The sequence below is a fragment of the Neolamprologus multifasciatus genome, chromosome 9 (genome assembly GCF_963576455.1).
Source record: "Neolamprologus multifasciatus chromosome 9, fNeoMul1.2, whole genome shotgun sequence".
NCBI classification, from domain to species: domain Eukaryota; kingdom Metazoa; phylum Chordata; class Actinopteri; order Cichliformes; family Cichlidae; genus Neolamprologus; species Neolamprologus multifasciatus.
Genome location: NC_140447.1, coordinates 15,064,967 through 15,079,262, shown reverse-complemented (window position 1 = coordinate 15,079,262; position 14,296 = coordinate 15,064,967). Strand labels below are relative to the sequence as shown.

Sequence of the window (14,296 nt, the reverse complement as noted above, 5' to 3'; positions counted from 1 at the left end):
TTCTACGCAGCTGACGGCTGGTAACTGTGCAGGGGCGGATCGAGCAAAGTTTAGACAGGGGGGCCGATAGGGCATGAACAGGGAAAAGGGGGCACAAAGACATCCTTTTCTTTCTTATTCTCATTTAAAATGTCTAGCTTTTAATAAATAATTATCTGAATCTTACACCCAAAGTTTTAATCTGATGTAAAATGTATAGAAGTCCATTACTGTATATAGTAACTATTAAGTCTAATATACCCTAGTAAGCTATAGGACTTTTTCCTTTGGGAAGGTACCATCTGTGCAGTCTGCAATTCTGTTGAAGAAAGATGTTGAATCTATTTAATTATTCTTGAAAATAATTGATTTACCAGAAATCAATCAATTGAAATACCAGAATAGGGAGGATGGTGTAGGTTAAGTTTACTAGATTGATCAGAGAGACTGATATTGCTGAACTATGAAATATTTTGGGTGCAGTGTATTTTTTGCATAGAATAGCTTTAGTGTTTGTTTGTTTTTTAACTTGAGTTTGAACTTATACAAAAAGCAGCAAGATATTAAAAAAACAGTTTTATTGATTAAAAAACACACTATATCGGATTCATATCGGTATCGGCAGATATCCAAATTTATGATATCCGTATCGGACATAAAAAAGGGGTATTGTGCCATCTCTACTCAGGAGTTGGACAAAAGAAAGCTGGGAAAACATTGCCTGCTGTGATGATTCTCAATTTCTGCTGTGACAGAAATTTTGACGGTAGTGCCAGCATGAACGACATAAAAGCAACTGTCTTGCACTTAGGCTAGTAGTGGTATGATGATGCATGTTTTCTTGTCTAGTTTTGGGGTCTTAAGTACGTATGGATGCCTAAGTGCTGCAGTGTCTAAGTGCCTATCTGAGTATTGTTGCTGGCCATGCCTATCTATTTATGACCACAGTGTCTTCTAAAGGCTGCTTCTAACAGTAAAACACACAATGTTACACAGCTCAAATCATCTCAATCTGGTGGTTCACTGTGCTCTAATGGCCTTCACAGATCTCAGTACAATAGAGCACCTTTGGGGTGTGATTGAACAGGAAATTCACATCATGGATGTGCAGCCAAAATGCAGCTGCTTTGTGATGCTATCATGTCGATATGGACCAAAATCTCTGGGGAATGTTTCCAGCAACTTGTTAAATCTAAGACATGAAGAAATTAAGACAGTTTTTAAGGAAAATGGGGGTCGAATGTGACACTAGGATAGTATAACCAATGAAGTGTCCTTTTAGTTTTCAATTATCTTGCACTAATCACTGTATCTACTGATATGTAAAAACTCAAGCTATCCCAAATTCACGCTCTGTCTGTATGTTTACTTAACCAGAAATTACAGAGGCTGGGGAACACATTAGCTCTGGGAAAACTTCAATTTACATACAACTTGAGGCACAGCTCCACAAGCACATTTAGTATTTGCCAAGAAAAAAATGATAAATGATTAGTTGTAATGATTGAATTATTCTGCACATATTCATTTAATAAATACAGTATTGTGCCATGGGAAAAGAGACATGGCTTTATAACTGCTTCGCTACTTTTTAATTCACACACTGCATGCATAATGCTAATACTAATTCAAGTCCATGTGACTTAGGCGTAGTCGGAAAAATAAAGGGCTTTTTTTCAGCAAACAATAAGAAGACTGCTAACACAGAAGAAAATGCAGCTGCTTTCTCACAAGCAGACATCTTAGAGAAAACAGCCCAAAAATTAAACCCTATGGTCCTGTCAGCAACAGCAGAGTAACGTGTGCCATGCACCATATTAGGCTTGCTTTTAAAGGGTGGGATAAAATCATCTAAAACAAAACAGATGTTAGCAGTAGTCAGTAAAAAATCCTCACGGTTCTCATCGTTCATAATATGTACTAAGGGAGAAGCCCAGAGCCTGAGGGCTACAATCAAAACCCTTTTTTCCATCTCATAATATATTCCTTTTCATCTAAGAAAAAAGATTTTTTGGCTTCTAAACCTAAGTATAATACTAATTTTGCCTTATTTGCAGACAAAACACTTTCTATGCTTAGTGTGTTCAAGTGCATTACCTGGTCCATTGAGGCACTGTAGTTGACCTGTAACACGGTCCGTCTGTTTCTGCTGGAGCCTGTGACTATGGTTTTGGGAGGCAGGTTGTTCATCACTGTGGTCCATACTTTGTCCTCTATGAAAATTGACAAAACACATTCAAAATGAAAACAAGCCATAGCGCAATTTAAACCTAGGAGACGTATTCGATCGTTCGTTTCATTTTACACATGCAATCGATTCGCACATGCAGACATAGCAACACGTGAGTTGTGCAGTTTAGCTGTCATGGCAGTGAAGTTCTTTCCGTGTAATCTAAGTTACAGCTATGAGACTCTGAGGTTTAATAGACACTTCTGTCCTGTTATAGTGTGAACCAGTCACTCACACAGCTCCTTGTTCATTCACACTGTCAGTCAGGGAATGTGTGTGTGTGTGCGGTTCAGGTTTCTGAGGTGTGTGTGTGCGGGAGAGAGAGAGAGAGAGAGAGCGTGAAACTCTTAACATTTCAGAGCTGTGTGTGAGTGCGCTATTCAGCGTGACTAAGGGGCCAGCCAGTGGAGTGCAGTGACATTTCATTAAAAGTCTCGCCTTTACTCTGCCTGCATGCTCTGCTGTTCCAGACTATCTACTTATTCCACGGTGTGTGTGTGTGTGTGTTCATGGAAGTGTGCAGGTGTGTGTGACAGAAGAAGTGTCACACAGACCCTTAGAGCACTCCTAGAGTTGCATAACAGCTTCATTGTGTATATGTTTGTGGCGTGTGTTTTGATGTGCATGTGCATCTCAGTATCTGTGTTTGCTGCTGCTTCAGAAGTAAATGTCAGTTACTGTGAATATGTTGCCATGGAAACCACAGATATAACAGGTTAAGGCTGCTGCCTTCTGAGGTTAAGAACGCGAAGGGCTGCAGAGTTTATTTCCTTTCACAGGTCACTGGGGCTAGACAGTATGGAAGGCACACACGCAAACACACACTGGAGACACACACCTGTCATGTTGCAGTTAACTTTGAAGGGGCCAAGGGGTCCGCTGCCATCGGGGTCAATCCAGTAGGCATCCGAGGACTTGCCCAAATGCTTGTAGGCCTCACACGAAGGCTCATAGATCGCTGGAGCAGAGCAAGGGTGAAGAAAAATGAGAGCAAACATGAGCAGTTGAAGGAGGATGGGTAGCGCACTATACATCTCCTCCCCAAAATTAGGCTTACAATACAAGTCTGTGTTTGACACCTACTCAGTGTGACACCACGTCATGTTGAGATATACACTGACACTGGGGAACATCCATATTTAAAGGAGCACAACTGTTGAGCGGATGACAGATGAGGAAACACTTTTTTCCTATTTATAAATCCTAACCAATGAGGCAAAAAAAAATAAAAATAAAAATAAAAAATGGCCGTGGGTGGTGGCAGTGTTAAGGCCTGGCTTTCCAGCGAAATCAGCAGTTGATTCCCCGTAAACAGAAAAGCGTTCATAGATTGGCAGTTTTTTCTTTTTGCCCTGAGGCTGGTGCGAGAGAAGAGGCTACAGTAAACCACTCAAAAATATACTATAGACAAATGCTAGAGTAACATTTCTGTTTTGTTATCTAATCCAGCAACTAAAGCTTCCAAATCCACGATGGACCGAAAATAGCAACTCAGTTTCCAAAGCTGCTTTCTTTCTTTTTTTCCCCCCTATTTTTATTTTCCCCTTCATCCAAAAGGCAATTTTATATGGTTGCCTCGCTCACCACATTGTCTCTATTCAGTGCCTGTCAAGGACCGGCGTCTTCTCCCTAACACTCGAGCAATGTAGCTGACAACATATTGATGTTGTGTTTGTGTTGACGTACACACAGACAGACAGGGACGCGGACAGCAGGAAGAATTACACATCAAAGCGAATTGCGAGCGTGACTTGAAGTGAAACTTTCTTGATTGAAGTGTGACTCCTCACAGGCTTAACAATGAGTTTAAAAAGAAAAAGAGCCTGCAATATGTTCATAGTTCTTTCTTAGTTTGCCTGCTATCAACTCCTTAATTCTGTCTGCAGTTTCTTTATTTTTCAGCCTTTTCTTTTCTATATGTTCTCCGACTACTTCATTGATCTCAGTTTTGCAGGGTGGTTTTCTGATAAGAGGAGACTCTTTTTGTTAACCAAAACCAGTGTTGGGAGGATGTAACTGTACTGAGGAATCTCAAAGGATCAAGAGAATTGTTGAGGTTGATGTTTCTGTTCTGGCTCAAAGCCATTGGCAAAAGCTGTAATACAATGGTAGTTTAATAGCCAGCATTTCTCCAAGGACTTCTTCAGTGTTATGTACCACAACAGAAAGATTCAATGTGGAACAGAGAAATTCAGAGAAATTTCTCCAGAGGGAACTTAATTAGAATATTTAGTAAGTCAATAAAAAAATTATGTCTGCAAATATTTACCATCAGAGTGGAATACTAGGGGGATTTGGAAAGGAGCTTACGGCAGTATCAAAATAAAAGCTGTAAATGCTGGTAACCCCTGTGCTTATTTTTTAATGACAAAAAAATACAGTCAAAGTATTTAATTGGCATGAACTAAAATGCAGTTTTCAAAACTGTATACTCTTTTTTTTTTTAGTTATTAACCATTCAGTTATTGTTTTTATCTCAGAATATGGTTAAAACATATTTATTCTTCCATTAATTGACTATTACGTATCTAATCACTAAAGGATGGGACACTACTGCACACTCCTGGGTCTTTAATTGGTGACATGTTTTAAATAATTTCATGGCGTCAAATTACACCATTGTTTTGTTTCACTCTTTATTTATGCTGCCATCGTAGTCCAGAGGTTAGCACTGCTGCCTCAATGCTAACCTCAAATTATAAGTATAATTCTGGTGGTCATAAGGTTTGCCCTGTACCCATGTGTGCTGTCTGCAGGTACCTCAGCTTCTTTGTGCATGTTGGGTTAATAAGGTGCTTAAATGTAGAATAAAGCACTGTATGAATGCATGCTTAAATGTGGTTGTTGCTCTAAAGCACTTTGAGTGGTCAGTAAGACTGAAAAAGCACTATATAAATGCCCGTCCATTCCATTTCATCAACTTTGCCACCGACAAGCTCCACCAGAGAAACTATTTAGAGGTCCATGACAAAGAAGCGGCTCTTTAAGGAAGTGAAAAGAGTTGCTCATTCACTCTCTCGCCCCACACTTTACTGGCAGGTCTCCAGATTTGCCTCACACCTTTATAGCCGGAAACCAGAGACCTTCATTTCTAGGTTACTACTGCCTTAGGCTGTCTCTTATTACTCCTAACTAAACCTTGACAAATTTTTTCAGAGGGCATGCGTGAAGTCAGCACCTTGTTTACTCATTTGTTTCTTTCATCACCAACAGCTGTTATTTTGGCACATATGCAGCACAATGCATCACAGAGCACTGTGGTTGCATAGTGTTTCCATATAGCCCCAGAAACTCAGAGCTGTATGTGATACAGTAAGTATATAGTAAATAGGGATGCAATTTTGGACACAGATTCACACATAGAGAGAGATGCAGTCGTACAAAGACATTTCTCGATGTGCATCTTGCTTCATCTGTTTCTGTATTTTTTTTATGATCTATTCATTATTACCTACTTAGACCAACTCTCCAGTGCCTAAATTTGAAAAATGTCTTTTTCACTCACTTTATTCCTCTGGCTTTCTCACACTTCCATTATATTAAATCTGCTCTTTTAGATCTATTTCCAGAACTTTACTTCCCCGCCTTCTCTTAAAAGAGAACAGTCTTTGAGGCTTATGGGAGGAGGGATGGCATTCTCAAATTGTTAAGCATTTTAAAAAAAAATCCCGCTTTGCTCTCTCCGACTCTGTTCTCTTTGTGTTGTGGGGCCTTTTGGGTCGTATTCCTTTTTCTCTGTCGGAACAAAACACACAGTGTCGTCAGAAAAGCCTGAATCCCATGAATACTTCAAAAGTTCATCTGTCCCTCTAATGAGAATTGTGGCTTTGAGCAGAAAAAAGCCCAACAAACAGCTTAATCACTCAAAGTCGAATGGAGGAAGGCTAAATCAAACACACGCACACACACACACACACACACACACACACACACACACACGGGCAGAGCAGAGCAGCCTAAAGTGTTGCTCCACTGACGGGAACACAAAGAAACAAAAAATGAATAGAACAAACAACTGTACACACAACTCGCCACACACACATACTTACAAGTATGACATGTTGCTCCAGTGTATCCAGTTCCATCACAAGTACAGCTGAAGCTGTCCCAGGTCTGTTTACACCGACCACCATGTTCACAATGATTGGGCATACATCTAGAGAGAGGAGGACAGCAATAGCACTTTTACAGGAAATGTTTTCAACACTTGTTGCTTTAAAAACTTGCTTTATAAATAAATACACTACAATTCAATGATCAATATCTGTCACTCAGAAGTGTTCTTATTTTGAAAGGAAAGCACAACGATTTTTATAGATACTTTTAATGATAGCACCCATCCAACAGCACATTGTGTTACTTAATGCAATTTATCACAGTAAAAAGCTTATTGATCAGAAAACAATAAAAGCTTCAACAAAAACTTTTCTAACTACAAACATTTTTGGACCATGAGTCAGCGTGTGAATGTTAGAAAGTGTGTGCCATCGATAAAACCGCTGTATGAACTGTTCTGTAATTAGCTGAATGGGGCTTGAGCCAGAAAGCGCTTTGAGTGCTCAACTGAGTAGAAAAGCGCCATGACCATTTATCAAATATTTTCTCAAAATGACCCAAACTCACCAGAGTATTTTTGTTCTCCAAAACAAAAGATATCCCATTCTGATTCATAGTTCTGTTCCCAGCTTTAATTGAACCTAACTATAAAAGAAAAAAAAAAAAAGAAGACGTTCTAATGCGCAGCTGAGCAATGGGACAAATACACTAGAGTCTCTGACTTGGAAACAGATCTCTTACAGAGTCAGATGGTGCTAGGTTGTGAAGAGAGGAGTGGATTATTTTCTTAAAACAAACAAACAAACAAAAAAGTTTCTTTGTTTTTGTTTTGGCAATTTGCTCCTTTTCATAGAACAACAGAATATTCTGGGCTATGGTTACCAATTTAATGTGACAAACTTGCAATAGGAAACTGGTGACTTCTGTATGCCCGTATAGACATCTCATTAAAAACTTATTTTTTATAACAGATGATCTACATTTTGTGATAAACAATGTTAAGGTGTACTATATCAGCGGTCCCCAACCCCCGGGCCTCAGACCGGTACCGGTCCGTGAGTCGTTTGGTACCGGGCCACGAGAGTTGAGGCTCAGGTGTGAAATGTATAGTTTTCAGGGTTTTTATTGGTTGTCAGCGTTATTTTGTTATCGTTTTTATCGTTAACTCGGTTTTCCTTGGTCTTTTCACGTGTGTTATGAATAAATCTTCTTTTTTTCAGTACCGGTACTAGTTTTATTTTGTTGTATTTATCCGTGACACCTTAAAGGCCGGTCCATGAAAATATTGTTGGGCATAAACCGGTCCGTGGCGCAAAAAAGGTTGGGGACCGCCGCCCTATATCTAACTCGTTGAAAAGGAAAGGAAATACATTAAAAGGTAGATACATTAAAACTTGTAGGTTTAATGAACTGTGACCACATTGAGATTTTCTTTAGAAGTCCATTACTATAGGTAGCTACTATCTAAAGAACTACAGGACTGACAGAGTGGCATCCCTATTCATCTGAGACAGAAGTTTTACAATATAATAATAAAAGAATGTGATTCTATGAGCTGAGATTAATGTAAGTTTTATGATTTCACTGACCCGAGGCCCTTGAAAACTACCACACATACCTTTGCAGGCAAAGGACACTAAATATTTAGGCTGTAAAAAAGCTGATTCAAAAGGACAAATCCAGTGATAAGATCTAAACCATTCAAACATATCAGTCAGTTTGATGATAATTTCTAATAATTTAAAATAATTCGGCAAAGAACCTTCGTTCTTTGAATTTCCACATATTTTCTCCCTGTTTGGACTCTTTTCATAACCAAGGATTTCGCTATTAGCTTGATAGGTTCAATGAATCTGTCAACATTTCTATTCAAGGTGTTCACAAGAACAAAAGAAAGCAAGTAATGCCTTCACTTGATACCCCCCCACCCCCACAGCAATACTTGTGCCAAGACACCCAGTCAGTGAAAGAAAATGCAGGTGACCTTGGCTAACTGTAAACAGTCAGGAATAACTCAGTTTTAATCGGACCATGTGCGACTAAATAAAGTCAGACTGTCAGTGACTGCTGAAGTGTGTGTCTGCCTATAATAAAATGAAACGTCATTGATTATTGAGTGCACGAGGCGACAGACCTGCTAATGATGCTGAATGTCAGTGTTCCATCTTAGGTTTCTTAACATAAAGCATATTGTTATTGTTAAAATTTAGTCTCTATATTCACAGATGGAAGTAAACAGAGTGTGAACACAGCACTGAGCACACAGCAGTTAAGACATCACAGTTTTTCTTGTTAAAATTTGAATACCAACCCAAATCCCGAGCACATCAAAGTTCTGTGGTTTGATCTGCCTGCAGGCCTGTGGGGATGGATCCCGAGGCACGGGAGTCTTAAAGCGGGGTTTTCCACACACACAGTCACGTACAAGTTATGTGATTAGAATTTTTAAGTCTGCTTACTTGAATGTGATAAAATGGTGTTATAGCAGGAAAGCGAGCTGGAGGACAAACAAACACTGACTCGTAAAAGCTGCAGGGGTCCTTTAAAATGCTGAGTTCTTCTCCAGCCTCACTGGCAGTCGGGCAGTTAAGCAGCACAAATATTCCACCTCTGGAGCTAGACATGATGATTACTGCTGTTGTGCACACAATACTGATGAAAGTGACATGCTACTTTGGCCTTGTTCACATAACATAGGATAGCTTCACTGACAGCAGAAGGGGTTGTAATTGTGGTCATCTTTGGATTTCTTTGTACATTTGGACTCAGTGTACTTGGAAAATGAGGGCGACAGCATGTGCTGTAAAAAAAAATGAAATAAATAAAATAAATAAAAATCCTGCCTGTCTGCTAGGCTACAAAATATTTGTAGCATTTGGCTATGTACAAAATTGACCCTGTGGCAGTCTAAAAGCTGTGAAAAACAAACTTTCTAGTGTGACACTAGTTTGCACAGCACATTTTTAATGGAAGTAATGCATCTGGGGTGCAGAATGACTCAAATTCCCAGAAATGTTTCTGTCAGTGCATTTCGGGCAGTTTGTCCAAGTAGAGTTAACTTCAAGTTAACGAGCTTACTGTGCTAACGCTTTGACGCCGTGCAGCCCCACGCACACTTAATTTCCTTTCGCTGCTCAGCTCTCACACAGTGGCTCAGCTATGCTCCAATCCCTCCATATTGTGGCCAGTCACATGCGAGGATATAGGATAATATCATTATATGAAAAACAGAGGGTGAGAGACGCGACAGTCAAGTGGAGCGTGCGTCTGTCCTCTCAGTAAGTGAGTGAGACAGTAGACAGCGGTGAGGAGGGCTGTGCGAGTGCATCGCAAAAACACATAAATATGCCTGACACCCGTAAACGAAGCAGCATCTGGCTGCAGTTTAAAGACTTTAGTCTCGTCTCGACTTTGTCTTTGTCTTGACTCGGTCTGTCTTGGTCTTGTCTTGACTACAAGTCTATTCATCAGTGGTGCAGAGGGTATGTTGATGATGAAAGCACTAGCATTAGCGCTAATCTTTTCTGCAAGGCTCCAAAAAGAAATAAATAAATAAATCCATGATTCAATTCCAGTTACATCTTTGCAGCACGGCTTCTTGTTATGGATAATGCAAAATTGTTCTGATAATCTTCAAGACATTTCCCTAAAGTTCCTACATAATCTAGGCGTTTCCAATCCAGAGGTAATGTTAGTCATTTTTTAAAAAGGTTTGTAGTGGTGTAACATACCGACAAAGGTTAGGTAGATTTAACCTATTTGTGTTGTGCTTGAGTACAAATATAGAGTAGAGCGCACCTAACAAATTGTGTACTAATTGTTACATCAATTTCATTGAGTATATTTTTAAAAGTTTGTTTTTACAGTGTAACAAGGTTCAGATAAAGGGCCTTTCACAGAGGGTTGCAATTGACAATCACAAAAGACATTATGCTCAGCAAGCTGTGATCACTCAAGTATACTAACTATATATGCGGCTTTTTTTTTCTGGAAAAAAAAAAAGACATTTCGGCAAATTTATGAGCGTGTGTGGTTTTATGTGCCTCTGCACTCATTGCCTCGGCAGTATTACAGAACAACAGTGACATTGTGGGAATTTGCATGGGCATAGCTATGTGTACACCTGAGAGTGTGTCTGTTAGGTTGTGTGTAGTTTCTGTTTCTTCCACTATCTCACCCTAAACACAATCTCACAGTGGAACGGCATTGATCAAAGGGAGGTCAGACAGGGCTATTGAACTGCCTTCAAAGACATTCTGATTAGTTAGATGGTAACAGTGCACCCATTCATCTTCCATGGCAGAACAAGGCCCACCTCAAGTACTGCAGGGCTTATACAAAACATTTGAAGTAATAGACTTGGGCAATACTGGGAGCACAGAGAGTAGGATAGTTTCATAAATTTGGAAACTTCTGTGTTAGTTCACGTCTAAAATAAAGTTTTTTGGCCATGGACAGTTTTTTTTTCTCCACCTGTGAAGGCAGAAATTTTCTGGAGAACTGTCAGCACATCTGCTATTGCATTTTCAATATGCAGCAGCAGAAAGCCAACTTCCAGTGGTCTGTAACACTCTCGGTCACTCATCTTTGTGATCGTTCCTCCGTACAGTATAGTGTACGTCACAGAGAGGCAGTTGCACAGAATTGCACAAAATAAACAGCATCAGTATTCTGTTGAAGTGAAATTGTAACAATGGTGAGTAACATTTGATCAAATTAAAACATCATAATAACGCAGTCTTCTGGCTGACTCAGTCAATTAGCACCTTTCAATTGGGCATTTGATTGCACAGCACAATGCAAAACAGAGTCAGAGTCAAAATGCAAATTTTGACTTTGTAAGCATTTTGCTATTTACTGGATGATATTTCAAATCAAAATTATTATTATCAGTCATATTAGGTATGACACACACTGTGTCATACTCTCCTCCTCCTGACCCCCTCCAGGTACACTGTAAGAATAAACACAATATGAACAAATACAATACGTTTCATCCATTATCGGAGGAGAGTAGGGCACAAAAAGGATTTTCTGACTAGAGTTGTAAACTAGGTGGCCTAAACTGCCACAAACACTTTAATAGAAACATTATCTGAAAATGCAAATGGCAATGACAACACTGACATAAACAGGATTTTCTGATGAGTCTGCCTGTGTAAGTGTGTGCCCAAGCAGTCGTCTGAACTCAAGATTCCCAGCCAGTCAGACCACTTGTGGGGAGCCTAAATTGATCACAATCAAGCAGGGGTACTTGGTGTCTTCTTCGCTCACCAAGGATATCAATGAAGGTCATTGACAAACCTCACCTGAAGACAAATCACTAAAAAATACGTGACTAACACCACCGGCATTAAACTTGTCCTCAAAGTTTAAATGGTTTTGCACACAGGCATCCGTTTCAGTGCAGGCAAATGTTGCATGGGTGACTGCATGTATGGCAAATCCATTCCAATGCGTTTGTCTAGTCCATGACAAGGAAATAAATTGAAATGTCAACAAGTTTAATGAATGCTTACAGTGAGCCAACATTGGGAGGTGCTGTGCAGAATTTCCATGTCTGGTATTCTTGGCAATAAAACCGAACTGCATGGCTCATTTTTGATGTTTGATTAAGATTGTTCAATGTTTTCCACTGATAAAATACACACCTCCTTGCACTGTAATTTTCCCCATCAACTATATCTGACAAGCAGATAGGAGACAGCAATACGCTCACATACTTGTTGATTCAAACAGACAAGTGGATGTTTGTGCTATAAGTCTCTGGATCGAAATTCAAAGACTCCGCATGGCACTCTTGTCTAGTATATGATTCTTCCTATTTAAAACCAGTTGATTTATATCAATCATTGCTTTTGTCCTCTGCCCATGCCTGACCCACTCTTACCTGTCTATGATTGCACACATGTCCAGGCTGACATTCTCAAAAGCTCCCACAGTGCCTTTCTCCACAGCATGTAGATCAGCAGGTTGGTCATCAACTAAGACTGCTTGCATGCAGCCTTGAAACGAACGCTGGGTTGGTGGAAACAGTGTTTGCAGAAAATAACCTGGAACCCATACAAGAAACAAACAAAAGAAAAGAAAGTAAAACATTGTTACATTAAAAAATGGCAATATTCTGCTGACAATTACAGATAGTTGGAAGTGGAAAAAATGCTGAAACTATTTTTGAGAAGGAACAGAAACAAAGGGATGCATAAAAGCTTGTTTTAATAGTGAAATGAAAGAAGTGGGAGATTGAAAGAATCCTATTATGCTCTTCCTGCGATCTCAAGATTTAAAACACACCATGAAAAGAAGACCTTGTGAGAACGCAGACATCAAACAAAACAGTGACATTATCCTTGATGAGCAACAACACACCTGGCCAGTGAATGGTTATTGTCCCCTTTTTTAAAGCCATGAACCTTCATCACTTGTCTTGTTTTAGAGCTTATCCGCAAGGCCCATTAGACTTAATGCTGGTGCTAAGACTGCAGTAGGCTAGAGGACATACAGATTTTACTCTATACTGTACGTTTATGAGGTACAGGAGTCAATGGCCCGTCCAGAGGTTTCACTGGGCCTTGACTGAAGAGGGGACAAGGCTAGGACAAAACTATACACACAATATTATTCCTGTGTGTATTTTTTGAACATTCTTTATCTTTTACAAAACTTCACTGATATATGACAGGTTTACATGTACTCTACATGCATGTCTTCTACATGTTTAAATCTGCCTTCGTGCTTTGTGTATAACAGTTGCACAGCATACCGTATGCGAGTGTAAATCTACAGAGCACAGGCAGTCCAACAGCACACGGGTCACTCATAAAACACAACCGCTCAATGACATCTCCATCATCGTGATGATATAAGCTGTCACACTCTCCAGCATGCCTATCGGCTTCAAGGCCAAAGCATCAAAGAGACTTATTATACAAGGCGTGTGCACTGGGTGTGTGTGTGTGTGTGTGTGTATACATCGACATAATTGTAGTTTATGTCCCTGACACACAACATATAAAACAGTAGAAAGTAAACAGTATGTATAAGGGTATGTGTGTGTACGTTTGCTGGATTCATCCTGTTCTTCACATCTTTTGATTTTCATCTCCTCCTCCCAAAAAGTTTCTCCTGTCATCCTTGCCATCTGTCTCTTTTCCTGCCACACCTGCCTGGTGTTTTGTTTTTTTTTCCAGGGAGAAACACAGAGAGAGAGAAAGACAGAGAGGGAGACAGAAAAGGAAGAGAAGATGGGAAACAGAGCAGACTGCAGCTGGCTGGCAGCACTTTGTGTCCTGTGGATAGCTTATAAATGCAAAGGAAATCCAGCTATCCTGACAGTTTGGCAGAATGAGTGGCACCATGCATGAAGCTATGGGTGGATGTATGTATGTTGCTCGGCCATGAAAGCCAGCGGGAGGTTTGTTTCTCTGCTTCTCTTTTCAAGCCACCAACTGGGTGTTTTTTGAAATTAAAATTCAACACTATATCCAATTAGTTGTTATATATATATATATATCCATCCATCCATTCCATCCATCCATTCGCTTCCGCTTATCCTTTTCAGGGTCGCGGGGGGCGCTGGAGCCTATCCCAGCTGTCATAGGGCGAGAGGCGGGGTACACCCTGGACAGGTCGCCAGTCTGTCGCAGGGCCAACACACAGGGACAGACAACCATTCGCGCTCACATTCACTCACACATTCACACCTAATGGCAATTTGGATTTTCCAATTAACCTATCCCCACAAGCTGCATGTCTTTGGACATATATATATATATATATATATATATATATATATATATATTAGTAGTAGTTATTAGGTGTCACTTTATAATTTACTCTTTTGATGCAAAAATACTTTAAGAGCAATAACTGAAATGCACCTGTATTTCTACTAAAACCGGCATGCTTCAGGCGACAGCTGACTTTGGATTAAAAGTTAATCATCAATCAGCAAACAAAAGCAAAAATCTGATATCTAGAAAAAGCTAAATGAATCCAAACATCTGCAAATCACTATTTAAAAGACAGGTG

The 14,296-nt window shown here is 39.8% G+C and overlaps 1 protein-coding gene across 2 annotated transcripts in view; it reads right to left on the bottom strand.

Moving 5' to 3' along the window:
- cntnap2a (contactin associated protein 2a) overlaps positions 1-14,296 on the bottom strand; it is a 389,684-nt gene that overhangs the window by 144,388 nt on the left and 231,000 nt on the right. For both annotated transcript variants that reach the window (XM_085173176.1, XM_085173177.1), the window contains exons 11-14: positions 12,156-12,318; positions 6,259-6,365; positions 3,048-3,167; positions 2,077-2,192 (exon numbers count right to left, since the gene is read on the bottom strand). In XM_085173176.1, coding sequence (XP_085029302.1) covers positions 2,077-2,192; positions 3,048-3,167; positions 6,259-6,365; positions 12,156-12,318 — 506 coding nt within the window. The remainder of the gene's footprint in view (positions 1-2,076; positions 2,193-3,047; positions 3,168-6,258; positions 6,366-12,155; positions 12,319-14,296) is intronic.